Source organism: Boleophthalmus pectinirostris, unplaced genomic scaffold (genome assembly GCF_026225935.1).
Source record: "Boleophthalmus pectinirostris isolate CB_2022bp ecotype Guang Dong unplaced genomic scaffold, ASM2622593v1 HiC_scaffold_21, whole genome shotgun sequence".
Classification (NCBI taxonomy): Eukaryota; Metazoa; Chordata; class Actinopteri; order Gobiiformes; family Gobiidae; genus Boleophthalmus; species Boleophthalmus pectinirostris.
This window is the reverse complement of record NW_026571175.1, coordinates 34,965,029-34,990,509: the sequence shown is the minus strand read 5'-3', so window position 1 is coordinate 34,990,509 and position 25,481 is coordinate 34,965,029. Positions and strand designations below refer to the sequence as shown.

Sequence of the window (25,481 nt, the reverse complement as noted above, 5' to 3'; positions counted from 1 at the left end):
AACGAACTAGGACTAAAACTAAAACAGGACTAAAACAGGACTAAAATGGGACTAAAAACTAAGGACTAAAAGGAAACTAGGGACTGACTAAAACAGGACTAAAACTAAAACAAGACTAAAATAAAGGACTAAAAGGGGACTAAAACAGGACTGAACTAGGACTAAAACAGGACTAAAACAGGACTGAACTAGGACTAAAACAGGACTAAAATGGGACTAAAACAGACAATTCCAAGCAAAGAGGCGTGAGCATATTAATAAACAAAACAAAAAAGCTTTTATCCACAATACAACCGTCACAGACCCTGAAGGGCCTTTTGTTATTACACTGGTCCCTCGTTTATCGCGGGGGTTACGTTCTAAAAATAACCTGCAGTAGGTGAAATTCGTGAAGTCAACTTTATATTTTACAATTATTCTCTCTGTTTTAAGTGTGTAAAACCCCTCAGCACAAACTTTATACACTTTTCTCAAACAGGACAGTTACAGTCCTTTTTACATCCTTCTTAAAACTTATTGCGAGTCCTGCACCGCGCAGCACAACACAGAACCTGCCCATTAACCCGAGATTATATCAAACATTTGTGCTGCCTACACCACGGACTGAACCAGGACTGAACCAGGACTAAACCAGGACTAAACCAGGACTAAACCAGGACTGAACTAGGACTACTTAAACCAGGACTAAAACAGGACTAAAACTAAAACGGACTAAAACAGGACTGAACTAGGACTAAAACTGAAACTAGGACTAAAACAGGACTAAAGGACTGAGGACTGAAACTAGGACTAAAACAGGACTGACTAAAATGGGACTTAAAACAGGACTAAAACAGGACTGAACTAGGACTAAAACAGGACTGGACTGAACTAAAACTGGAAAAACTAGGACTAAACAGGACTGAACTAGGACTAAAACAGGACTAAAACAGGATTGAACTAGGACTTAAACAGGACTAAACCAGGACTAAACCAGGACTGAACCAGGACTAAACAGGACAGTCGGGGACGGGCTCGGAGGTGACTCCAGGAGAAAAGTCGGGTGTTCCAGCGCAGAGATCTACCCGGCACTACACGCCCACGTAGCAGCCCGTAAAATTCTAGAACGTTAAAACTAGGGATGACATGATTAATCGATAATTGATCATTAAGAATTTCATCGATTACGTTCATTTTAATCGACAAACTGAATGTAGGTTTCTGTGTGTATCGTGACCAAACAGGTGTGTACATGTGTCTCTGCATCAGAAGGAGCGAGACACAAACAGTGGGTCAGTCTGTAACGAACCGAAGCACAAATGTGGATTTAACGATGATTTGTACAAGAAATTCCACACTTTCCGTTGCGTTGGGACAAGTGTGAGTCCATGTGCACAGTGTGTATAAAGCAGCACATATGTTTCTGTGTCCAGTGGGAAAAAAGTTTTACCAGGTGAGAGTCGCTCAATGTCGGATGACGAGGCCCCGCCCCCTCCCCCCGTACGCTGTCCTGGTTTTGACAAACACAAATCTGGTCACACTGACCTGTATTCACCTGAGTCATGTCTTTTAATCCGACAGAAATTGAACCACATCAGCGACACAAGAGCTGGAGTTTTATCTTCACTTAGTTTATGCAAATTAGCGATGCAGTTTTAAGTTTTGTTTCTGTGAGATTTGAACAAAACTGAATTAAACACATTATAATGTCAAACGGGCTGATGTGGCTCTAGAGTCGTTACGGTTTATATGTCGTAAAGTTGAATTTATTTATGCAGATTAGTAGTGCAGATAGTAATAATAATGATGATCATTTTAATATAAAAACGTTAATGATTAATCGATAATCGATCGTTAATTGTTCCGACGAATCGATTAAGAAAATTTCATCGAATGCCCGTCCCTGGTTGTTACTTCCTCAAAAACAGACCTGGAGGTTGTCAGATGAAAAGAAAAGGTAGAGCGCTTCACCGGGTCATAAAAAAGTTTTTTTTTAAAAATCACAGTGCAGATGCTCTACGAGGGTTAAATTTGAGATCTCAGCAGAATGTGGCGCTTATTAGAAAATGTTAAAAATGGGCACAGAACAAACCCGAGGCACCGACCGAATATATTAAAAATCCTTTATTACGTGGACGGACGCCAACTGGTTTCGACCGGCTGCATGGTCTGATGCCCCGACGACGACACAAATCTTTTAATATATTCTGTCGTTGTGCCTCGGGTTTGTCTCTTGCCCATTTTTATATTTTCCGCCCAGGGGTAGATTCCTGTGAAAACACCTGGAGTTGTGTTTCGTTCCAGTCGCGAATGTTCGAGTAACGCTTTATTATTAGTCTGTCTGCGTCTCCGAAGCTCAAAATGCTCCGCTCCCCCTCGTGTAGTGGCACATTTTAGCTTTCGTTCAGTAGAAGATCGGCAGTTCCGGAGCTGAAATCATCCGAATGATTCTGGTGAAGGTGCGTGGAGTTTAAAAACACACGCATTCCTGAATCACCGCATGACATCCCAGGAGAAGAGTTTTCCTTTTGAGGGAAGAACTCGGCCTAAATCTGCAGCGTGTGTGTGAGTTTTAAACGTGTGTGAAATGCAGTGTTGGGAAGTTTACTTTTAAAATGTAATCCCCTACAGATTACAGATTACACACACCAAAATGTAGTTTGTAACGGAATCCATTAAATTACTTAAAGTGAGTAAAGTAATCTGAATACTTTGATGATACTTGATATTGTCGTGCTTTTTAAAACGACGTGAATGTAACGACCGCATCCTGAAAATTCTTGTTTGTTCAGTTTTTACTTGACCAGATTAAAAATATTATTGATAGAGAAATTAGTTTTTATATGAGATCAGAATTATGTCCACCTGCTGTTTGTGTCATATTGTTTAGACCTGGTTTAGTCCTGGTTTAGTCCTGGTTTAGTCCTGGTTTTAGTTTTGGTTTTAGTCCTGGTTTTAGTTCCTGGTTTAGTCCTGGTTTAGTCCTGGTTTTTAGTCCTGGTTTTTTTTAGTTTTTAGTCCTTTGTTCCTGGTTTAGTCCTGGTTTTAGTCCTAGTTTTAGTCCTGGTTTAGTTCTGGTTTTAGTCCTGGTTTTCGTCCTAGTTTAGTTCTGGTTTAGTCCTGGTTAGTTTTAGTTTTAGTCCTGGTTTAGTCCTGGTTTTAGTCCTGGTTTAGTCCTAGTTTTTAGTCCTAGTTTAGTCCTGGTTTAGTCCTGTTTAGTCCTGTTTTAGTCCTGGTTTTAGTCCTGGTTTTAGTCCTGGTTTAGTCCTGGTTTTAGTCCTGGTTTTAGTCCTTTAGTCCTTTTAGTCCTGGTTTAGTTTTAGTCCTAGTTAGTTTAGTCCTGGTTTAGTCCTGGTTTAGTCCTAGTTTTAGTCCTGGGTTTAGTCCTAGTTTAGTCCTGGTTTAGTCCTGGTTTAGTCCTGGTTTTAGTCCTGGTTTAGTCCTGGTTTTAGTTTTGGTTTTAGTCCTAGTTTTAGTTTTGGTTTTAGTCCTGGTTTTAGTTCTGGCTTTAGTCCTAGTTTAGTCCTGGTTTAGTCCTGGTTTTAGTCCTGTTTTAGTCCTAGTTTAGTCCTGGTTTTTAGTCCTAGTTTAGTCCTGGTTAGTCCTGGTTTTAGTCCTGGTTTTTAGTCCTAGTTTAGTTTTTAGGTTTTAGTCCTGGTTTAGTCCTAGTTTGGTTTAGTCCTAGTTTAGTCCTGGTTTTAGTCCTGGTTTTAGTCCTAGTCCTTTTAGTCCTGGTTTAGTCCTGGTTTAGTCCTGGTTTAGTCCTTAGTCCTGTTTTAGTCCTGGTTTAGTCCTAGTTTAGTCCTGGTTTAGTCCTGGTTTGTTTAGTTTAGTCCTGGTCCTAGTTTAGTCCTGGTTTTAGTCCTAGTCCTGGTTTAGTCCTGGGTTTAGTCCTAGTTTAGTCCTAGTTTTAGTCCTGGTTTAGTCCTGGTTTAGTCCTGGTTTTAGTCCTGGTTTAGTCCTGGTTTTAGTCCTGGTTTTAGTCCTGGTTTTNAAACCAGGACTAAACCAGAACTGAATCAGGACTCACAGTCGGGACGGGCTCGGAGGTGACTCCAGGAGAAAAGTCAGGTGTTCCAGCGCAGAGATCTACCCGGCACTACACGCCCACGTAGCCCGTAAAATTCTAGAACGTTAAAACTAGGGATGACATGATTAATCGATAATTGATCATTAAGAATTTCATCGATTACGTTCATTTTAATCGACAAACTGAATGTATGTTTCTGTGTGTATCGTGACTAAACAGGTGTGTACATGTGTCTCTGCATCAGAAGGAGCGAGACACAAACAGTGGGTCAGTCTGTAACGAACCGAAGCACAAATGTGGATTTAACGATGATTTGTACAAGAAATTCCACACTTTCCGTTGCGTTGGGGACAAGTGTGAGTCCATGTGCACAGTGTATAAAGCAGCACATATGTTTCTGTGTCCAGTGGGAAAAAGTTTTACCAGGTGAGAGTCGCTCAATGTGGATGACGAGGCCCCGCCCCCCTCCCCCCGTACGCTGTCCTGGTTTTGACAAACGCAAATCTGGTCACACTGACCTGTATTCACCTGAGTCATGTCTTTTAATCCGACAGAAGTTGAACCACATCAGCGACACAAGAGCTGGAGTTTTATCTTCACTTAGTTTATGCAAATTAGCGATACAGTTTTAAGTTTTGTTTCTGTGAGATTTGAACAAAACTGAATTAAACACATTATAATGTCAAACGGGCTGATGTGGCTCTAGAGTCGTTACGGTTTATATGTCGTAAAGTTGAATTTATTTATGCAGATTAGTAGTGCAGATAGTAATAATAATGATGATCATTTTAATATAAAAACGTTAATGATTAATCGATAATCGTTCGTTAATTGTTCCGACGATCTATTAAGAAAATTTCATTGAATGCCCATCCCTAGTTGTTACTTCCTCAAAAACAGACCTGGAGGTTGTCAGATGAAAAGAAAAGGTAGAGCGCTTCACCGGGTCATAAAAAAGTTTTTTTTTAAATCACAGTGCAGATGCTCTACGAGGGTTAAATTTGAGATCTCAGCAGAATGTGGCGCTTATTATAAAATGTAAAAATGGGCACAGAACAAACCCGAGGCACCGACCGAATATATTAAAAATCCTTTATTACGTGGACGGACGCCAACTGGTTTCGACCGGCTGCATGGTCTGATGCCCCGACGACGACACAAATCTTTTAATATATTCTGTCGTTGTGCCTCGGGTTTGTCTCTTGCCCATTTTTATATTTTCCGCCCTGAGGGGTAGATTCCTGTGAAAATACCTGGAGTTGTGTTTCGTTCCAGTCGCGAATGTTCGAGTAACGCTTTATTATTAGTCTGTCTGCGTCTCCGAAGCTCAAAATGCTCCGCTCCCCCTCGTGTAGTGGCACATTTTAGCTTTCGTTCAGTAGAAGATCGGCAATTCCGGAGCTGAAATCATCCGAATGATTCTGGTGAAGGTGCGTGGAGTTTAAAAACACACGCATTCCTGAATCACCGCATGACATCCCAGGAGAAGAGTTTTCCTTTTGAGGGAAGAACTCGGCCTAAATCTGCAGCGTGTGTGTGAGTTTAAACGTGTGTGAAATGCAGTGTTGGGAAGTTTACTTTTAAAATGTAATCCCCTACAGATTACAGATTACACACCCCTTAAAGTGAGTAAAGTAATCTGAATACTTTGATGATACTTGATATTGTCGTGCTTTTTAAAACGACGTGAATGTAACGACCGCATCCTGAAAATTCTTGTTTGTTCAGTTTTTACTTGACCAGATTAAAAATATTATTGATAGAGAAATTAGTTTTTATATGAGATCAGAATTATGTCCACCTGCTGTTTGTGTCATATTGTTTAGACCTGGTTTAGTCCTGGTTTAGTCCTGGTTTAGTCCTGGTTTAGTCTTGTTTAGTCCTGGTTTTAGTTTTGGTTTTAGTCCTGGTTTTAGTCCTGGTTTAGTCTTGCTTCAGTCCTGGTTTTAGTTTTGGTTTTAGTCCTGGTTTTAGTCCTGGTTCAGTCCTGGTTTTTAGTTTAGTCCTGGTTTTAGGTTTAGTCCTGGTTTAGTCCTGGTTTAGTCCTAGTTTAGTCCTAGTTTAGTCCTGGTTTAGTCCTGGTTTTAGTCCTGGTTTTAGTCCTGGTTAGTCCTGGTTTTAGTTTTCCTGGTTTAGTCCTGGTTTTAGTTCTGGCTTTAGTCCTGTTTTAGTCCTAGTTTAGTCCTGGTTCAGTCCTGGTTTTAGTCCTGCTTTTAGTCCTAGTTTAGTCCTGGTTTAGTCCTGGTTTTAGTCCTGGTTTTAGTCCTGGTTCAGTCCTGGTTTTAGTTCTGGTTTTAGTCCTGGTTTTAGTCCTGGTTTAGTCCTAGTTTAGTCCTAGTTTAGTCCTGGTTTAGTCCTGGTTTAGTCCTAGTTTAGTCCTGGTTTAGTCCTGGTTTTAGTCCTGGTTTAGTCCTGGTTTAGTCCTGGTTTTAGTCTGGTTTAGTCCTGGTTTTAGTTTTGGTTTTAGTCCTGGTTTTAGTTCTTTTAGTCCTAGTTTAGTCCTGGTTTAGTCCTGGTTTTAGTCCTGGTTTTAGTCCTAGTTTAGTCCTGGTTTAGTCCTGGTTTAGTCCTAGTTTTAGTCCTGGTTTAGTCCTGGTTTAGTCCTAGTTTAGTTCTGGTTTTAGTCCTGGTTTTAGTCCTAGTTTAGTCCTGGTTTAGTCCTGGTTTTAGTCCTGGTTTAGTCCTAGTTTAGTCCTGGTTTAGTCCTGGTTTAGTCCTGGTTTAGTCCTGGTTAGTTCTGGTTTAGTCCTGGTTTATTAGTTTAGTTGGTTTTAGTCCTGGTTTAGTCCTAGTTTAGTCCTGGTTTAGTCCTAGTTTAGTCCTAGTTTTAGTCCTGGTTTTTAGTCCTGGTTTAGTCCTGTTTTAGTCCTGGTTTAGTCCTGGTTTAGTCCTGGTTTTAGTCCTGGTTTAGCCCAAAATGTGAAAACAGGAAAATCCCTCTGTGTAATCCATTTATTTCAACAAAGTAACTGTAATCCAATCACCACTCACTGAAACAGTAACTGTAACTGAATACAGTTACTCATCATTTGTACTCTGATTACATTAACTCCGGTACATGTAATCTGTTACTCCCCGACACTGGTGAAATGAAACACAACACAAGTCCAGGTCTGTTTGTGGTGAGGAAACTGGATTATTACAGATTAAACTATGGGACGTCTGCAGTGTCGTGATGTTGTCTGGACCTGATCTGTTGTTGTTTTTTTCTTGCAGAGGTACTTCCTGCTGGAGAAGGGCATCATGAAGTACGCCAAACGGGAGGGAGACGTGAGTGCCACTCCTGAGCGCCCCCTGTCTGCAGTATCACACACACGTTACACTTCAACTGTGTCCCAATGTCCACACTGTTCCATAATTATTACTATTTATATATTATTTATTTATTTATTTAAAGGGCCACTAAACATAGGGCTGGTATCATTAAGAAGTTGTCGACACGATACATATCTTGATACGGCGCACTTTTGATTCGATATGATTAGTGCTGTCAGGCGATTAAAAAAATTGAGAGATTAATTAATTATGATCTGTAATTAATTAATCTCTTTTTAATCTCACCTAAAAATTGCTGAGAAAAACCTTCAACTTGAGGTATTTTCATTTAAATTCATTATTACATTATTATTATTACATATAAACCATGAACACTGTAGAGCCACATCAGCTCGTTTGACATTATAATGTGTTTAAAGGTTGTATAGAGGATTTTTTAAGGGAAGTGAAATACAGTGACAGTCCTTTTTCAAATGTTGTGCATGTGTGACACCACCGTCCTCCTCCACAGCCTCAGTAGAAACATCTAGAAATCACGCTTGTTTACATCCAGTGCGCGTTCAGAATTACTGTTGAAGTTTCCTGTCTAGAAATATTTTCGCGACCAACGCGTCACTTTTTAGACCCTTCGTCTGCTTCGTTCGCGCCGTCGCTGGAAGGAATCTCCAAGAATCACCTCAGTTTGGCTTCGCTCCTTTTCTCCTTCTCTTTTTCTTTCAGCGACCTCAAAAACGGACTTTCTTTTGCGGCGAACCGGTCGTGGATTCTCGTCCGCCGTCGCAACAAACTTTGTGCGAACTGCGAGGAAGCGACAGTTTAAAAAAGTCTCTAAGAACCGTCGCATAAACCACGTAATCCCCTCGCGCCGACGAGTCAGTTACACTAGAAATGTAGGGAGTTTGATTGACGACCTAACAGCCAATAGAAAATGAGGGAGCCTTGTTTTCTATTGGCTGATGTTTATCTGGCCTCAACACGTCCACAGTTGATAGATTTTCATTCTTTTTTTTTTTATCATCATAATTACAAGGCTGCTGTGTCTCTGTAATGGTATTTTAAACTTTCACTGACAATGTGAAACTGAACAAAAAAATCCTCCATACAACCTTTAATGCTGATTTGCGCAACTCTCACAGAAACGAAATTTAAAAACCGCATGGGCTAATTTGCATAAACTAAGCGAGAAAAAAATAAAAAAAAGCTCTTGTGTCGCTGATGCGGTTCAGCTTCTGTGGGACTGAAGGACACGACTCAGTGGAATATGAGTGTTGTTTCTGTGACAGTGTTGAAGGTGAAGGTGAGTCTGTTCTGTGTTTGTGTCGTGATGTTTTCAGACGTGTGCAGGTTTATCGCAGATGCGGCGAGAACGAGAAAGAAAATCACAATTGTTTGCGGGAGCGATGTGTTATTGTCCCAACAACACATAAAAACAGATTTTATAATAAGGCAACTCGCACAGAAACAGTAAAGTTAGAGATTAAAAATGAGATTAACACGATTAAAAAACATAACGCGCTAAATATGACTGTAATTAATTAATCGCAATTAAAGGTTGTATGGAGGATTTTTTTTTGTTTCAAACTGTCAGTGAAAGATTAAAATACCATTACAGAGACGCAGCAGCTTTGTAATTATGATGACCAAAAAAAAAAAGAACGAAAATCTATCAACTGTGGACGTAGTGAGGCCAGATAAACATCAGCCAATAGAAAACGAGGCTCCTCATTTTCTATTGGCTGTTAGGTTGTCAATCAAACTCCCTAGTATAACTGACTCGTCGGAGCGCGGGGATTACGTGGTTTACGCAGCGGTTCTTAGAGGCTTTTTCGAACTGTCGCTTCCTCGCATTTCGCACAAAGTTTGTCGCGATGTCGGACGAGAATCCACGACCGGTTCGCCGCAAAAGAAAGTCGGTTTTTGAGGTCGCTGAAAGAAGAAGAGAAGAGGAAAAGGAGCAAAGCCAAACTGAGGTGATTCTTGGAGATCTCGTCCAGCGATGGCGCGACCGAAGCAGACGAAGGGTCTAAAAACTGACGCGTCGGTCGCTGAATTACTTCTAGACAGGAAACTTCAACAGTAATTCTGAACGCGCACAAGGACTGTCGCTGTATTTCTCTTCCCTTAAAAAAATCCTCTATAAAACCTTTAAGTGTTGTTGTTTATTCCACAGATAAAGAAGGGAAAGCTCCATGGCTGCATCGACGTGGGCCTGTCCGTCATGTCCATCAAGAAGAAGGCCATGTGCATCGACCTGGACACGGAGGACAACATCTACCACCTCAAGGTAAAACAGCTCCTCTGGTGGACGGGAGGTCTCCTGTTGGTCTGAAAATGTTCCACAGTGTCGTATAAACCACATGGGAGAAGCAGACAAACAGAACATTTTCAGAAATATTTCAAATTCTTCTTAAGTGGTAAAAATCTCAAGTCAAAATCAAATCTCGAGTCTCGTTGCTTTAATTCGTAGTTGTGGAAAAAAGAAACAGCGGGAACTACATAGACCATGATCCTTTGCTCTGTTTCAATCCAATTTGCACCATGAAACAACTGTTATTAAGCACTTTTAAATCTTAACTCTCTGGTTTATGACAGAACTTTAGACTGTATTAAAAAGTGGACTGAGTGAGTGTGACGTCAGCCACAGCGTTCGGCTCCAGTCAAATGCAGCTCATCGAGGCCGGCGGTTATAGGAGCGAATTTGGAGTTCCGTTTTAAGAATAGTGATTTATTTACGGATAAAATAGTGAAATAAAAACCCCAGGATCATGTAGAGCGGGTTAATACAAACATGTTAAGACCAAAATGATGAGGCTCACTGCAGAAGTTACAGAAAGAGAGAGAAGTTACAGACTATTATGATTATTTTTGAACGTCTGCGCATTTTGTTTAAAAGAGACGACAATAAATGCACTGACAGTATGTTGAATGTTAAAAAACTATAATCCCAAACCATAAGGTGAGTGGAAAGAGTTAACATTTCATATTTAGCCCTAAGAGTAAAAGTCTGATCAATTCTACACATGTAGGTGCCGTAAAGTCATGGAAAATTCACTTTAAGTCATGGAAAAGTTTTGAAATTTTGTCAGTGAAAAAGAGTGGAAGCCTGTGGATAATTTCAGCCCTGGAATTTCCAATTTTTACTGAATAAAATGTAAAATTTAGCTGTGCAGACATGTGTGAATGAAGCAAAACACAGCCGTTTTGGATGAAGTAACAACATTCTAATAATTCTAATATAGGAACTTTAAATTAGTGATATGCCGATATTTTGGGCCAATATCTGGAGCTCTTAGCATATCAGTGATCAGTCTTAAAACTCCAGCTCAAGTCGATGTTTTGTCTTGGTATGGGACACATGTTTTTGTTGTTTTCGGCGCAAAAAAACAACAAAAATTAAAAGTGATCTGTGATTTTTAGGTGAAGTCCCCGGAGCTGTTCGAGGAGTGGGTGTCCAAGCTGCGTAACCACCGTGTCTTCAGGCAGAACGAGATCGCCACGTATCCGGAGAGACACCTGTTCCATCCTCACGCCTCCTCCTCGCCCTCCCTCAACGACTCCATCAGACGGGTAAGACTCCAGGGCGAACGGCGGAGAAGATCTAACCAAGCATTTGTGTTCTTAAAGAGCCACGAAACACCAAAATCACTTTTTTCTACTGATTATCTCGGTCCCACCTCTCATAGCTCAGCACCTGACATAATCCTCATGTGTTTTCTTTAATGTCTGTGTTTGTAGCGGGCCACTCTGACCAAACAGGCGTCCATCCACCAGGCCAAGGTCAGCTCCTGGCTCCACTCCTCCGAGGACATGGACAAATGCTGCAAAGGTCAGAGCGCTATCACTACTCAATAGGTTTCAGGGTTTCAGTCACGTGATCACGATGATGCGCGAATTTCAGGCGGAGGGCAGGAAGTGAAGACAAACACGACAAGCGCGGCTCTGGAGAACACAGATATGGAGAAGAGTTCTTATTGTCAGGATTTAGAGCCAGTAGCGAGGCAAAAGTACGAGCAGTTAGTCGACAAATATATTGGACGTGACCCCGATCTTATTGAAAATGACAGAATTTTCAGCTGAAGTAAAAGATTTGCCGACAATCGAGGCAGAGGAGATCACGAACTATTTAGCTCTTCAGACGTCGTTCTACACCAGACAACAGATGAAGGCAAAGTACAAAAGTTTGGAGGCATAGAACTTTTTTTGTCAGTGGATGGGTCCTCAACCTCGGTGCAAAACGCCTAAATGATGATTATCGTTTGGTCTTGGCCGGGGTGAGTGTTTCTCTTATTTTATGTGTATAGACGTTATGGGAAAAACTGCAGTGTATCGTAGGGTGACCAAACGTCCGTTTTTCCCCGGACATGTCCGTATTTTGCGTCATGTCCGGGGCGTCCAGGGTTTTTTTAATAAAGTGATGCAAATATCCGGGTTTTCAGTACCGTTCATTAAACTGAGCGTCTCTCGACACAAACAGTCTGTCAGTCTGCAACATGCCGAAACGCACATGCACATTTAACAATGACTTGTACAAGAAATTCTCCGTTTTCCGTCAAATTGCAAAATTGCACACAAAAAAAATCTGAGAAACAGTGAGCCCCCCCCCCCAAGGTGTCCGGGTTTTCCCAGACGGAAATATGGTCACCCTAGTGTATCGGCAGTAACCTCTATCCCAACTATTTAATGTAATGTAATGCAGACACAAGCGTTAGTGAATTCTGCTCCTCCCGACTGCAAACAGGTTTGTAATCCACTTTTTACGGCGTTGTTCTGTCGGCTTTTCCCATTTCTGACCTTTGTGGACGACTATATTCGGTACTCTAAAAAAATCGCTTTTCCTTCTCTCGGTTAGAACAATTGGCACAGCCGTAAACTACACAACACATCGGCATTTTCCTCCAGTCAGTTCACTTCCTGCCTCCATCTGATTTTGCTGACAAACGTAGCCCTGTGACGTCACGTGAAACCCGGATATTAAAACCACAGTTTGAACGACTCTGAATGGACACGATTACCAAATCCCCCAAGGCTGCAGTCTTTGAAGTGCAATAATTTCTTCCGAGTCACAAAATATTCGGTCTTATTTTGCATAAAAACTGCTAACCCTGATTACAGATCTATTGTGTCTCGTGCTCTGATGTCATGAAGCTGTCGTTTTCAAGTGAATCACTCTTTAGTTCAGTAGAAATTGGCAATTCCAGACCAAAAATTCTCCAAATGATTCTAATGAAGGCGTAAGGAGGTTAAAAACACACTGGAGCACTTCCTGTATCACCACATGACATCACGAGGTGGAAGTGTGTGTATTCTATGAGTCATACAGATACAAACGAATTACTGTTTAATTAGTGTTACTTTCTTCTATTTATTTGTTTATTGCAGCTCTTTTTAATTGTTCTGGTGAAGGGTCTGTCAGATGTTTTTCTCCGTGGAGATGTTATTTCTTTGGAATGTTTCACAGTGTGGCATTAAACCTTTCTGTCAAACCTGTGGAAGCCCTGAGCGGCAAGCAAAAAACAAAAACCAAAAGAGGCACGTCATTTAGGCTCCATTTTCCAAGTTTTTTTGTTTTTTGTTTTTGCACCAACAGCTCCCAATAAAAAAAAAAAAAAAATCTTGACACTTTTTTCGCCAACACTCAAAAAAAATCTTGCCTTTTTTTTTTTTTTTTTTTTGCACATTTTAAATTTTTTATTAAACACGAGTAGCATTACTATAAACTAATATACTGGAAAAACACTTAGGCTCTGGAGTGTTTGATTTTATATATATGTTTTGTTTTTTTTTTCATTGGCCCCATAAACATAAAATAAATTACTTTTTTTTTTTGGCTGTTGATGCAAAAAAACTAAAAAACAAAAAAAGGAAACAATTATATTTGAATTATTGGTAAAAGAAACAAAACAAAAAACAATAACACAAAAACAAACAAAAAAAACTATTATTTTTGAATTTTAAAAAAAGGCTATTTTTGGGGGAGGAGTTGTTGGTGCAAAAAAAAAAAAAAAAAAACTAAAAAAAAAAAACGTAGAAAATGTAGCTCAAATAACTTGTTTCTTTCTTTATTTTTCCCGCTTGCTGCTTTTTTATGCTTTTTTTTTTTTTCTTATGCTTGCCAGACCAAGTTACAGGTCAGATCTTTGTAGAGATGAATCCTACGTTTTTAGGTATTTTTGAGCTGTAAAACCACCTGTCATTGAATAAATGCAAGGTAGAGCTGTTTAATGTCACACTGTGGAACATTCCAGACAGAGCAATGACATCCCCATAGAAAAACAAGCAGGTGGCGAACCCTCCACCAGAAAAGTTACACAGTGCACCTTTAAACTAACTGTTAACCCTCAGCCCTGGTCTCTGTGTCCCTCAGACCTGGAGGAGGCGGAGAATTACCTGCTGGAGCTGAACCTGCTGCTGAAGAGCATGGAGGTCATGCACCGCACCTACTCCGCCCCGGCCATCACCGCACTACAGGTGAGTCCCACTCCGAGCTCACCGATGATGTGTCCTCGAGCAAGACACCTCACACACCTCGCCCCGTGCACTCATGTATGAAAGTGTGTAATGTTGTTTCCTGATCACAAACAGACCTGGAGTTGTGTTTTGTTTCATTCACACAAACCCTGCAGATTTATTTAGGCTTAGTTTGGTCTCTCAAACTGAAAACACTGTGTCCCACCTTGTAGAAGTGCTCCACTGTGTTTTTAAACTCCACACATCTTCACTAGAATCATTTACATCACAGGTGTCAAACATAAGGCCCGGGGGCCAGATCCGGCCCTCCAAGACCTTTAATGTGGCCCTTGGGTGATTTTCTACTAAAATATTTTAATTATATTTTCTATTAAAATATTGTTAATTTTCTGTGGTGTTTATCATATCATCTCCAGTGTCTCTGTACGTGGCCCCTCCCACCAGAGCAGCACAAATGAAGACTTGTCTCTTTCCAAACGCTCTTAAAGGACGATCGTTTTGACTGTTGACCGTGACACCCTCATCAGAAAAATGTCCAACATGAGAAAAGTGGAGCCGAGTGCAGGATTTTCCAAGAAAAATGTACTTATTCTTATTTGCATACAAGTTCATGTTAAAACATTGTGTTGAAATTGAATTTTTCTTAAAGTTTCAGGTTGTTCATAATATTATAATATTATAATAAGAAAGAGTTCATCAGTTTAAAAAGATTTCTGTAATAGATTTGTGTTTCTCTGCACAAATATTTGAAATTATTGTTATTTTTGGGGTTTATATGTCATGAGTTTTCTGATCCGGACACTTTGGGATCAAAGTAGGTTGGATACGGCCCCTGGACCAAAATGAGTTTGACACCCCTGTTTTACTTCATTTCAGTCCTGGAATTGCCCACCGAACTAAAGGTAAAAGAAGCTGTTAACTTCAAAACTACCACTTCATGACCTCACATGAAGCACCAGAGCATTTTGAGCTTTGGAGATGTAGACAGGCTAATAATAAAGAGTTACTCAGACATGTGTGCATGAAACAAAACACAATTTCAAGTCTGTTTTTGAGGAGGGATAAATGATATTTGATTTTATTCACTGTTCTTTTGATGTGTTGTTTGAATGATAGTTGTGGGTCCCAGATACTTCACTTCATGGACCATTTTCAGTTTTGTTCCAAGCACAAATACATGTGGGTCTGTTTCCATGCCAGTTTTTTTTTTGAGAAAAACATACTAACAGACTTTGATATATTAAGATGTAGTTATGAATGTTGTAGCCAGTTTGCTCCTCTGACATAACATTTGACAGATCGTGTGCAGCTTGCGGTTTGTTTTTAGAATGAACATACAAGTCTGCATCATCAGCGTACATTTGACAAATTACATTAGATGGACAAATTTGGGGCAAGTCATTAATATACATGCTAAACAGCAATGGACCCAGTATCGAGCCTTGAGGCACACCAAGATTATTTTGAGATGTTGGAGATTTTACATTATGCACTGAAACGCATTGCTTTCTCAAGGCCAGTATTGTGTTTATTGTGTAAGTATTGTGGGAAAGCTCATGATTAAGGATGTAACAATATCCAAATCTCTCGGTACGATATTTTCACGATGTCATCTTACGGTACGATGTTTATTGCGATATTTTATAGAGGCTTATAAAACTGTGAATATGTTTCTTTTTCCTCTTAAAATGCCTTGACGAGACTTAATCCAAAGAACTAAGACTTAAAAGTGTTCGAACTGTTATTTCTTCTTGTCGTCTGCACTGAAACGGAGCAAAGGATCATGGTCTATGTAGTTCCCTCTGTCATTTTTTTAGTTATTGCTGCACCATAACTCTTCATTTAAGAAAAGAGACTTGTAATTCGATACATTGTGATGGTTCGTGATATTACTGTGAGAATTTTGACGATACGATATCACGATATTTTGGTTATTTTTTACATCCCTACTAACTAATGCTGTAACTTCATGTGAACCGCACAGACAGCGGACTCATAAACAAATAATCCGTCCATATATCACCGTTGTTTTAAGCTGCAGGGTTCAAAGTGTGAGAAAAAGTTTGCAGCTTATAGTCCAGAAAAATGACAGTAGGACCTTTTAAGAGACGCTTTGAGTGCAGAACTACATAAAGACGACCATGCACAGTCAAAAATAGACTGAATCACACCTCTTGGGGCAGCTTTCTTTTCCCTGTGTACAGCATCTTCTCCAGGAAAAAGTATATTTACATAAGCCTTAAATCCTTGTGTTTTTGGGGCAGAATGTTCCTCCGTACGACATTCCCAAGAAAGAGAAAAGACCCAGAAGATGGCGCTCTAAAAACAACGGCAAAGAAGCCAAAGCCTCCCTACAGGTGAGTGGGGACTTGGCAACACTCTAGAATCTCTGTGGTTTAAAATGAGCCGGAGACAGGTCAAAATCTGCTCTTATTTTATTATTATTTGTTTAAAATGCCATGAATTTGTTTCGCTTTTGTCAGCCAATGACGTGTGCGTGTTTGTGTTGACGCGAGCTGGGAAAATTCTGAAAGGACTCCACTTGTGTAAATTAAATTAAGTGCCTCTGGGAATGTTCCGCTAACTGAATTCTCTGGTGGAATCTGCTGTTTCATTGCCAGATTGCAGATTTCCTGACCTGGTTTATGGTTCACGTCTCTGTTATTACTGGGCCTATCGAGATGAAACAGAAACTGCTGCGAAGTTCTGGGATCGGAAAGTGGGGCCATTGTTCAAAGCTTATTTAAAATTGAGATTAATCTTGCAAATCTTTCAAAAACATAAAATTGTAGAACGTGAACTAGGGAATCTATTGTCGGAAGAATTAACGATCCATTATCGATTAACTATTAACGTTTTTATATTAAAATGATCATCATTATTATTACTATCTGCACTACTAATCTGCATAAATAAATTCAACTTTACGACATATAAACCGTAACGACTCTAGAGCCACATCAGCCCGTTTGACATTATAATGTGTTTAATTCAGTTTTGCGCTGAAACTAAACTCACAGAAACAAAATTTAAAACCACATCACTAATTTGCATAAACTAAGTGAAGATAAAACTCCAGCTCTTGTGTCGCTGATGTGGTTCAACTTCTGTAGGATTAAAAGACATGACTCAGGTGAATACAGGTTAGTGTGACCAGATTTGCGTTTGTCAAAACCAGGACACCGTACGGGGGGAGGGGGGCGGGGCCTCGTCATCCACATTGAGCGACTCTCACCTGGAACAACTTTTTTCCGCTGGACACAGAAACATATGTGCTGCTTTATACACTGTGCACATGGACTCACACTTGTCCCGAACGCAACGGAAAGTGTGGAATTTCTTGTACAAATCATCGTTAAATCCACATTTGTGCTTCGGTTCGTTACAGACTGACCCACTGTTTGTGTCTCGCTCCTTCTGATGCAGAGACACATGTACACACCTGTTTGGTCACGATACACACAGCAACATACATTCGATTTGTCGATTAAAATTAACATAATCGATGAAATTCTTAATGATCAATTATCGATTAATCGATTAATCATGCCCATCCCTAACGTGAACACAGCCTATAAACGATTCTTTGCACGTCTGTAGTGATCTGTTCTTCGGCTCCTCCAGGTTCCCAGCTGTATCTCCTCCAAGTCTCCACGTCTCCACGCGTCCAACCCGAACCTGTCCTCCAGCGAGCCTCAGATCCAGGAGCCCGGCCCCGAGTCCCCCGACTCCCCCACCCCCGTGTCCAGACTCCAGGAGGACTTCTGCAGACTCGCCAACAACAGTCAGTATAACAGCAGGTGTACTCTGACGGCAGGTGCGGTGAGGTTCAGGACACGCGCAGGTCCCGAAAGGCAGAATCTGCAAGAAATAGATCTTTGCTGAACACCGCTGCAGTCTGACGTCAAACTCACAAAATCACATGAGCAAAACAGAAGATCAGACGCACAGAGCTAACAGATCTGGTGTTTTTTCTGAACAGAATGTCCCTGCACACTCCTGGTACTTTGCAAAACCCAGTGTAGATAGTCACAGTGTCCAAAAGCACGAGAAAGTGATCGTAGTGTGAAATGCCGCTGTTGTTTACCAGCAAGACTTTATGTTTAGTGTGACCAGACGTCCTTGTTTACCCGGGACAGTCCCAGTTCTGAACCCTGTGTCTCCTGTCCCAGCAGATTTATACAAAACCACTGATTTGTCCCAGTTTTATACAAGAAATGTCCCAAGTTTCCCTAAACTAAGACTAAACCAGGACTACATCAGATCTAAACCGGGACTAAAACAGAACTATCACAATTTTTGATTAATCTGAACTAAAATTTGCTTAATTTATCCAGGAAAACCCGCACGAGTCAAAGAATCTGTGAGCCGAACCTCGAAAGAATCGGCCATGAAAAGATCCTCGCAAATGTTAGAAAGAGCCGTTCGCAAAAAGTGATTAATTCTAGAAGACATAGTTGTGGATAAACAAGACAATAAAGAAAACATCAGTCCTACGACGAGTGACATGTTTATATGTGCACTGGAACATACAGTTTCTACTGCCACTCACACTGCAAATGTTTTCTTTTTACATTTTAGTTCAGTAAATGTGCTTCTCTCATTAAATAAGCTATGAAACAATTTAAACAGCAAATATCTTGATGAAAGTGACGTGAGTGTGTCTTGATGGTGCCACAGGAAATCATAGGAAATTCATGTTCTCTAGACATAATTCCATAAGTCTTTTTTTCGATAATTCCCTTGTTTGATCCCGATGAGTAATTTCCAGAGGAACAGTGAAGAAATGAATCGTTTTATCCCTTTCAGAGCGTCTAGAGCACAGGTGTCAAACATGCGGCCCGGGGGCCAGATCCGGCCCTCCAAGACCTTTAATCTGGCCCTCGGCTGATTTTCTACTAAAATATTTTAATTATATTTTCTATTAAAAATATTGTTAATTTTCTGTGGTGTTGATCACAGCAGCGTCTCCAGTGTCTCTGTACGTGGCCCCTCCCACCAGAGCAGCACAAATGAAGACTTGTCTCTTTCCAAACGCTCTTAAAGGACGATCGTTTTGACTGTTGACCGTGACACCCTCATCAGAAAAATGTCCAACATGAGAAAAGTGGAGCCGAGTGCAGGATTTTACAACAAAAAATTACTTATTCCTATTTATACAAGTTCATGTTAAAACATTGTGTTGAAATTGTACTTTTCTTAAATTTTCAGGTTGTTCATAATATTATAATATTTTGTAAAAGAAAGAGTTCATCAATTAAAAAAAGATTTCTGTAATAGATTTGTGTTTCTCTGCACAAATATTTGAACTTATTGTTATTTTTGGGGTTTAAATGACATGAGTTTTCTGATCCGGCCCCTTTGGGATCAAAGTCGGTTGGATACGGCCCCCGGACCAAAATGAGTTTGACACCCCTGGTCTAGAACAACCAAATGCACAACAAAACCTGCCCATGTTTCTCCGATGCTGCTGAAGTCAGTGACATATCGTGCCCGGGGTCATGGCGGCGTAGTTACCGTTGCTATAGGGTCACGTGACGGTGCAAAGCCTCTATAGGCCGTTTAAATTCAGTAAAATGGAGAACTTTGTGTTGTACATTTGTTTTATTGTGATACTAATAACAACAGCCACTATTGCAGTATCTATGTTTTTGTGAAGCTCTATTGTATAATCGCTTAACCTCCCAGTGACCGCTCTATGTCGAAAATAAAAATACTACAAAAAATCCTGCAAAAACTCTTAGCATTAGTAGTTTTAGTGAAATATAACCAGCTGTAAAGTCCACGTCTCCTCTGTCGTGTTCTGCTGTTCGTGTAAAAAAGGCGCCGGTCTCTCAGTTTCCATGACGACCGCGCTCTTGTGTCTCGCGCAGTTTACTCCAACCTGAAGTCGGCGTACACCTCCCTGTCGTCGGAGAAGGAGCGTCTGAGGCACACCATCGACCTGCAGGCCCCGCCCCCTCCGCAGGTCATCGGGCTCAAGACGGCCTACGCGTCTGTGAGTGGACTTTACCGCAACAACATGAAACGAAATACAGAAATGCGTTTGTCGTTGGTTAAAGGTTCCGTCAAAATAGGAGATAAATATATAAATGTGTCTTGTTTTGTCTTGTTTTGTCTCGTGCAGGAGTGTGCGGGCAGCCCTCACTCGCTCGTGCACCAGGCCTCCAACGAGAGCAGAGTCTCCATCCCAGACTCCATCTCTGAGTTCTTCGACGCTCAGGAGTATCTGCTGTCCTCCTCCTCTTCGGAAAATGAGGTCAGAGATAAAAAAACAAACAAAAAACGTCTGCATGTAACTGTGTGAACTGTAGAGTAGGTTTCTGTTTTGATACCAACTCCAATAACACGATGATAATAAAAAACACATTTGATTTAGACAATAGAACGACATTTTCCAGATTAAATCATAGAACTTTCTTTTCTATTCCCATGTGGCTTTATATCTGTGTAAACCAGGTCTAAACCAGGTCTAAACCAGGTCTAAACCAGGTCTAAACCAAGTCTAAACCAGGTCTAAACCAGGTCTAAACCAGGTCTAAACCAGGTCTAAACCAGTCTAAACCAAGTCTAAAATAAACCTAAACCAAGTCTAAACCAGGTCTAAACCAGATCCATGGGCGAAAATTAGTGTCTGTGTGCTCTTATACTTGTTCTGATCGCGTTTGGACTCGGTCTCGTCTCTCACTCGAGGTCTGACACTCAACAAGTGTGATCATATTTCATTCCGGCCGCTGCTGTTGGTAATAAACTTGTAGCGGGTGCAGGAGCGTGTGGGGCGTCTCAGTGCAGCCTGTGCGCTCATTTGAAACCCGCGGAGACTCTACGGCGCATCACAAACACACACGCTCCCTATGCACGGCTCGTCTGCGACAGCGTGTGCCCTCGTGTACCAGCGTGCATCACAGGGCAGGTTCAACTTCCTAAACATCCTACCTGTCCACCTGCCTCACGTCAGCACGCCGCCCCTCGCCTTTTCACGCTCTCGCTCCTTCCTGCGTACAGCGAACACAAGCCCCTCCCACAGTGCGGCTGATTAGAAGAGCAAGACCAAACGTGAAGCAAAAACCAGTCTAAATTTATGTTCCAGTGTTGGCACAAAGCAGGTCTACAGCATAGAGCGGATCTACAGAACAGACCTACTGCCACATTTGGCTGAAGTTTGGTTTGGTAAACGTGCAGAGGCTGGTAAATATCACTGCAAAACCAGAAAAGAATGTAACTCCAGTTTGGAACTTTAAAAAACAGGTTTAAAAATCTTCCTTCACTTTTTTCACAGTTTTGTGTAAAGTGCCAGAGGAAGTTCTCTTAAAGAAGAGGTTCTCAAACTGTGGGGGAGGGTCCAAAAAAGGGGCACAGAGTGTTTCAGTGCAGTTTGTTTGGCTTTGTATTAGGTAGATCATTATGACTTGGTCATTTTGTAAGTAGCTCACATGATGAAAAAGTGTGAACACCCCTGGTTTATATGATCGAGGAATAAATTAATTCGGTGTTAAAATTTGAAAAAAAAACACCCACTTACTTCGGAATTAAGTTGAATTCCGAATAATCATTTTCATTAGGAATTAAGTGTTTACATGGTCTTTTTAAAGCGGAATTTATTTTTATACAGGATGAGATTATTTTTATTTGGAATTAAAGCTCTGATGTAAACAAATATAACAGATCCAAATATTATAGAGAATAATCTGTCGCCTTTAAAGTGTGATTTCCAGTGAGTGAGTCCTGTAGTCCTGCATGTACAGTAAGTGCGTGACCTTTCCTGTTTGTCGGCAGGTGTCGGACGATGACTCCTACATCAGTGACGTCAGCGACACCGTCTCCATGGATACGTGCGACGGCGCCACCCACAGGCAGTACTCCGGTCAGTCTGACTCCCAGCCCACTCCACCCACCCAACCCACACGCCAGCGCTGCCTCAGGACACAAAATCTGTCTTTTTTTAAGCAATGTTGTCATGTTTAACACAAAATAACAGGAATTTCTTTATGTTGCCATGTGGTTTTAATCATTCAAAAGGTCAAATTTCATCCTGTGTAATCTGTATTTCTTATTTGATGGTAGTATTATTTTTTTGTCATTCACCTTTTATTGGATTTTTGTTGACACACATTAAAAATAGACATAATCCAAACAGAAACAACTAAACAAAACAAAACAAAACAGTGGGAGTAGGTTTACAGACAGAACTACGTCAAACAAAGTCGGGTCTTTTTGTCGATACTTCAACTATTTATATCGGAGAGTTTCAAATATCTCACTCTCTCGCGTCATCTTAAAAGTAATCCTCCTTTCCAGTTTAAAAATAATAATAAACCAAGTCAATCCAGTCATTTATTGTAGGCGTTTCCTGACATTTTCGAGTTACAGTGTCCCTCGTTTATCGCGGGAGTTACGTTCTAAAAATAAACCTCAGTAGGTGAAGTAGTCCACTTTATTTTTTACAATTATTCTATCTGTTTTAAGGCTGTAAAACCCCTCACCACAAACTTTATTCACTTTTCTCACCCAGGACAGTTACAACCCTTTTTCCATCCTTCTTAAAACTTATCGCTGCTGTCGTCCTTTTGTTATTTTCCTCCTTCTTTATGTAACAAACCCAAGATTCATTTATTCCGTAATGAAGCCCTACAGCTGTGTAACTTCTACCTTCCTTTAGCGTGTCCACAAGTCCAACTTTTTGCGCGATGGTTACACCTTCCTCTGTCTTTTGGTTGCGAGCGCAGGAGACTTTGTCGGTGCAGAACGTTTCGTCGACATTGTGGATTTTGTCGGGGAGAAAACTCGCAAAAATACAGCACTTCAGAATCACACTGATGCGCGGAGGAGAGTGATTGACAATGATCTACAGTCCCTTATCCAATCAGGACGCAGGGGGAGGAACACAATACAAAAAAAAAAAAAAAAGTAAAATTGCACAAAAAATCTGCAAAACGGCGAGACCGCGAAAGGCGACCGTGTTATAGCATTTTTCCAAACTAAGTATCAGTTTTCTTTTGAGAGGTGCAACAAAACTAAGTCTCCAAAAGACATTATATTCAAATTTTATTGTACAGTATCTTTTAAAGAGCACCTCCAGAACCCCATGAACTCGTCTTAGTATTGATTTGTATCTGTATCGTATCGTGAGATTTGTATCGTTTCATCCATACATTGATTAGTATCTGATTTCCAATAATTTTGACAACCTGAAAAAGGAAATTGAACTAAAAAGTTGAATCTGTATTTATATAAAAAACATGGCTTACTTTGTAAACAACATTACTTGTTTCTCTATAAAGAGTTGTTTCCCCGCAGGTGGAGTCGTGTGAGTGCAGTTTGGGTCAGATACACAGATACAAGAGCAAATATTTATAGAAAATATTGACGGTCCTGACGACGGTAGCTCACATTCTAGTAACATGGTTTGTCAGGTCATAAATTCCCAGTGTTGGGGAGTAACAGATTACATGTACCTGAGTTATGTAATCAGAGTACAAATGATGAGTAACTGTATTCAGTTACAGTTACTGTTTCAGTGAGTGGTAATTGGATTACAGTTACTTTGTTGAAATAAATGGATTACACAGAGGGATTTTTACTGTTTTCACTTTTTGGGCTAAATCCCTTTTTTTTCCCGGTAATTCCACTCATTGCCAGACACTAAACCAGGACTAAAACCAGGTCTAAAACCAGGTCTAAACCAGGACTAAACCAGGATTAAAGCAGGTCTAAAACCAAGTCTAAAACCAGGACTAAAACCAGGACTAAAATAGGACTAAATCAGGACTAAAACAGGATTTAACAGGACTATGCTGTGTGGACCGTGTCTCCTCTTCTATCAATAATATTTTTAATTTGGTTCAGTAAAATCTGGATTTTTTATTTTCTTTTATCAGACAAAACATCTTATGTGAAGATTTCCTCGTCTTTTTTTCTCTACAGTAAATCAAGTAATCCAAAGTATTCAGATTACATTACTCACTTTCAGTAATTTAATGGATTATGTTACAAACTACATTTTGGTGTGTGTAATCTGTAATCTGTAGGGGATTACATTTTAAAAGTCACCTTCCCAACACTGTAAATTCCCTGATTTATGGCAGCAAGTGTCCGAAATATGGGGGGTGCTGCGGGCATGTCCCACCGGGAGGAGGCCCCGGGGAAGACCCAGGACACGCTGGAGGGACTATGTCTCTGGGCTGGCCTGGGAACGCCTTGGGGTCCCTCTGGTGGATCTGGAGGAAGTGTCTGGGGTGAAGGAAGTCTAGGAGTCCCTGTTTAGACTGATGCCCCCGCGACCCGGCCCCAGATAAGCGGAAGAAAATGGATGGATTGATGCCCCCCCTAAATAACCCACCACACCCCCTAAAAAGCCCCCTAAAAAAAAAAAAAAAAAGTCCAGACACCATCTCATAACTAAGACGCCCCGGCTTGTGTCTTAATACAAAATTAAAGGTTGTATGGAGGATTTTTTTTTTTGTTTCAAATTGTCAGTGAAAGTTTAAAATACCATTATAGAGACGCAGCAGTTTTGTAATTATGATGACCAAAAAAAAAAAAGAAAAAGAAAATCTATCAATTGTGGATGTAGTGAGGCCAGATAAACATCAGCCAATAGAAAACAAGGCTCCCTCATTTTCTATTGGCTGTTAGGTTGTCCATCAAACTCCCTACGTTTCTAGTGTAACAGACTCGTCGGCGCGCGGGGATTACGTGGTTTATGCAGCGGTTCTTAGAGGCTTTTTCAAACTGTCGCTTCCTCGCAATTCACGCAAAGTTTGTCTAAAAAGGGTCTAAAAACTGATGCGTCGGTCGCTAAATTATCATTATTATTATTATCGAGAGTAAAGAGGCGGGAGGAGGTGTTTCTACCGAGGCTGTGGAGGAGGAAGGCGGTGTCACGCGTGCACAACATTTGAAAAAGGACGGTCGCTGTATTTCTCTTCCCTTAAAAAAATCCTCTATGCAACCTTTAAAGGAACGACTCGAAAATGTGCTGATTTTACCATGGCGGTCTGTCGGCGGTCTGTCGGCGGTCTGTTCGTGGTCTATCGGCGGTCTGTCGGCGGTCTGTGTCTGTCGGCGGTCTGTCGGCGGTCTGTCGGCGGTCTGTCGGCGGTCTGTCGGCGTCTGTTCGTGTCTATCGGCGGTCTGTCGGCGGTCTGTTCGTGGTCTATCGGCGGTCTATCGGTGTCGGCGGTCTGTCGGCGGTCGGCGGTCTGTTCGTGGTCTATCGGCGGTCTGTCGGCGGTCTGTCGGCGTCTGTCTGTCGGCGGGTCTGTCGGCGGTCTGTCGGCGGTCTCGGTCTGTCGCGGTCTGTCGCGGTCTGTCGGCGGTCTGTCGGCGGTCTGCGGTCTGTCGGCGGTCTGTCGGCGGTCTGTTCGGTCTGGCGGTCGGTCGGCGGTCTGTCGGCGGTCTGTCGGCGGTCTGTCGGCGGTCTGTCGGCGGTCTGTCGGTCTGTGTCGGCGGTCGGTCTGTCGGCGGTCTGTCGGCGGTCTGTTCGGCGGTCTGTCGGCGGTCTGGTGTCGGCGGTCTGTCGGCGGTCTGTCGGCGGTCTCTGTCGGTCTCGGTCGGCGGTCTGTCGGCGGTCTGTCGGCGGTCTGTCGGCGGTCTGTTCGTGGTCTATCGGCGGTCTGTTCTGTCGGCGGTCTGTCGGCGGTCTGTCGGCGGTTCGTGCGGTCTATCGGCGGTCTGTGTCGGCGGTCTGTTGTTCTATCGGCGGTCTCGTTCGGTCGGCGGTCTGTTG

At 41.5% G+C, this 25,481-nt stretch overlaps 1 protein-coding gene across 2 annotated transcripts in view; it reads left to right on the top strand.

Moving 5' to 3' along the window:
• LOC110172316 (oxysterol-binding protein-related protein 3-like) overlaps positions 1-25,481 on the top strand; it is a 94,122-nt gene that overhangs the window by 55,744 nt on the left and 12,897 nt on the right. Inside the window, exons 4-13 of one of the 2 annotated variants that reach the window (XM_055157660.1) lie at positions 7,226-7,279; positions 9,456-9,569; positions 10,703-10,852; positions 11,021-11,111; positions 13,650-13,753; positions 16,018-16,110; positions 17,378-17,537; positions 19,627-19,751; positions 19,881-20,012; positions 21,530-21,617. In XM_055157660.1, the coding sequence (XP_055013635.1) occupies positions 7,226-7,279; positions 9,456-9,569; positions 10,703-10,852; positions 11,021-11,111; positions 13,650-13,753; positions 16,018-16,110; positions 17,378-17,537; positions 19,627-19,751; positions 19,881-20,012; positions 21,530-21,617 (1,111 nt within the window). Of the gene's footprint in view, positions 1-7,225; positions 7,280-9,455; positions 9,570-10,702; positions 10,853-11,020; positions 11,112-13,649; positions 13,754-16,017; positions 16,111-17,377; positions 17,538-19,626; positions 20,013-21,529; positions 21,618-25,481 lie in introns of both variants that reach the window. The other variant, XM_055157659.1, reaches the window with a different exon arrangement.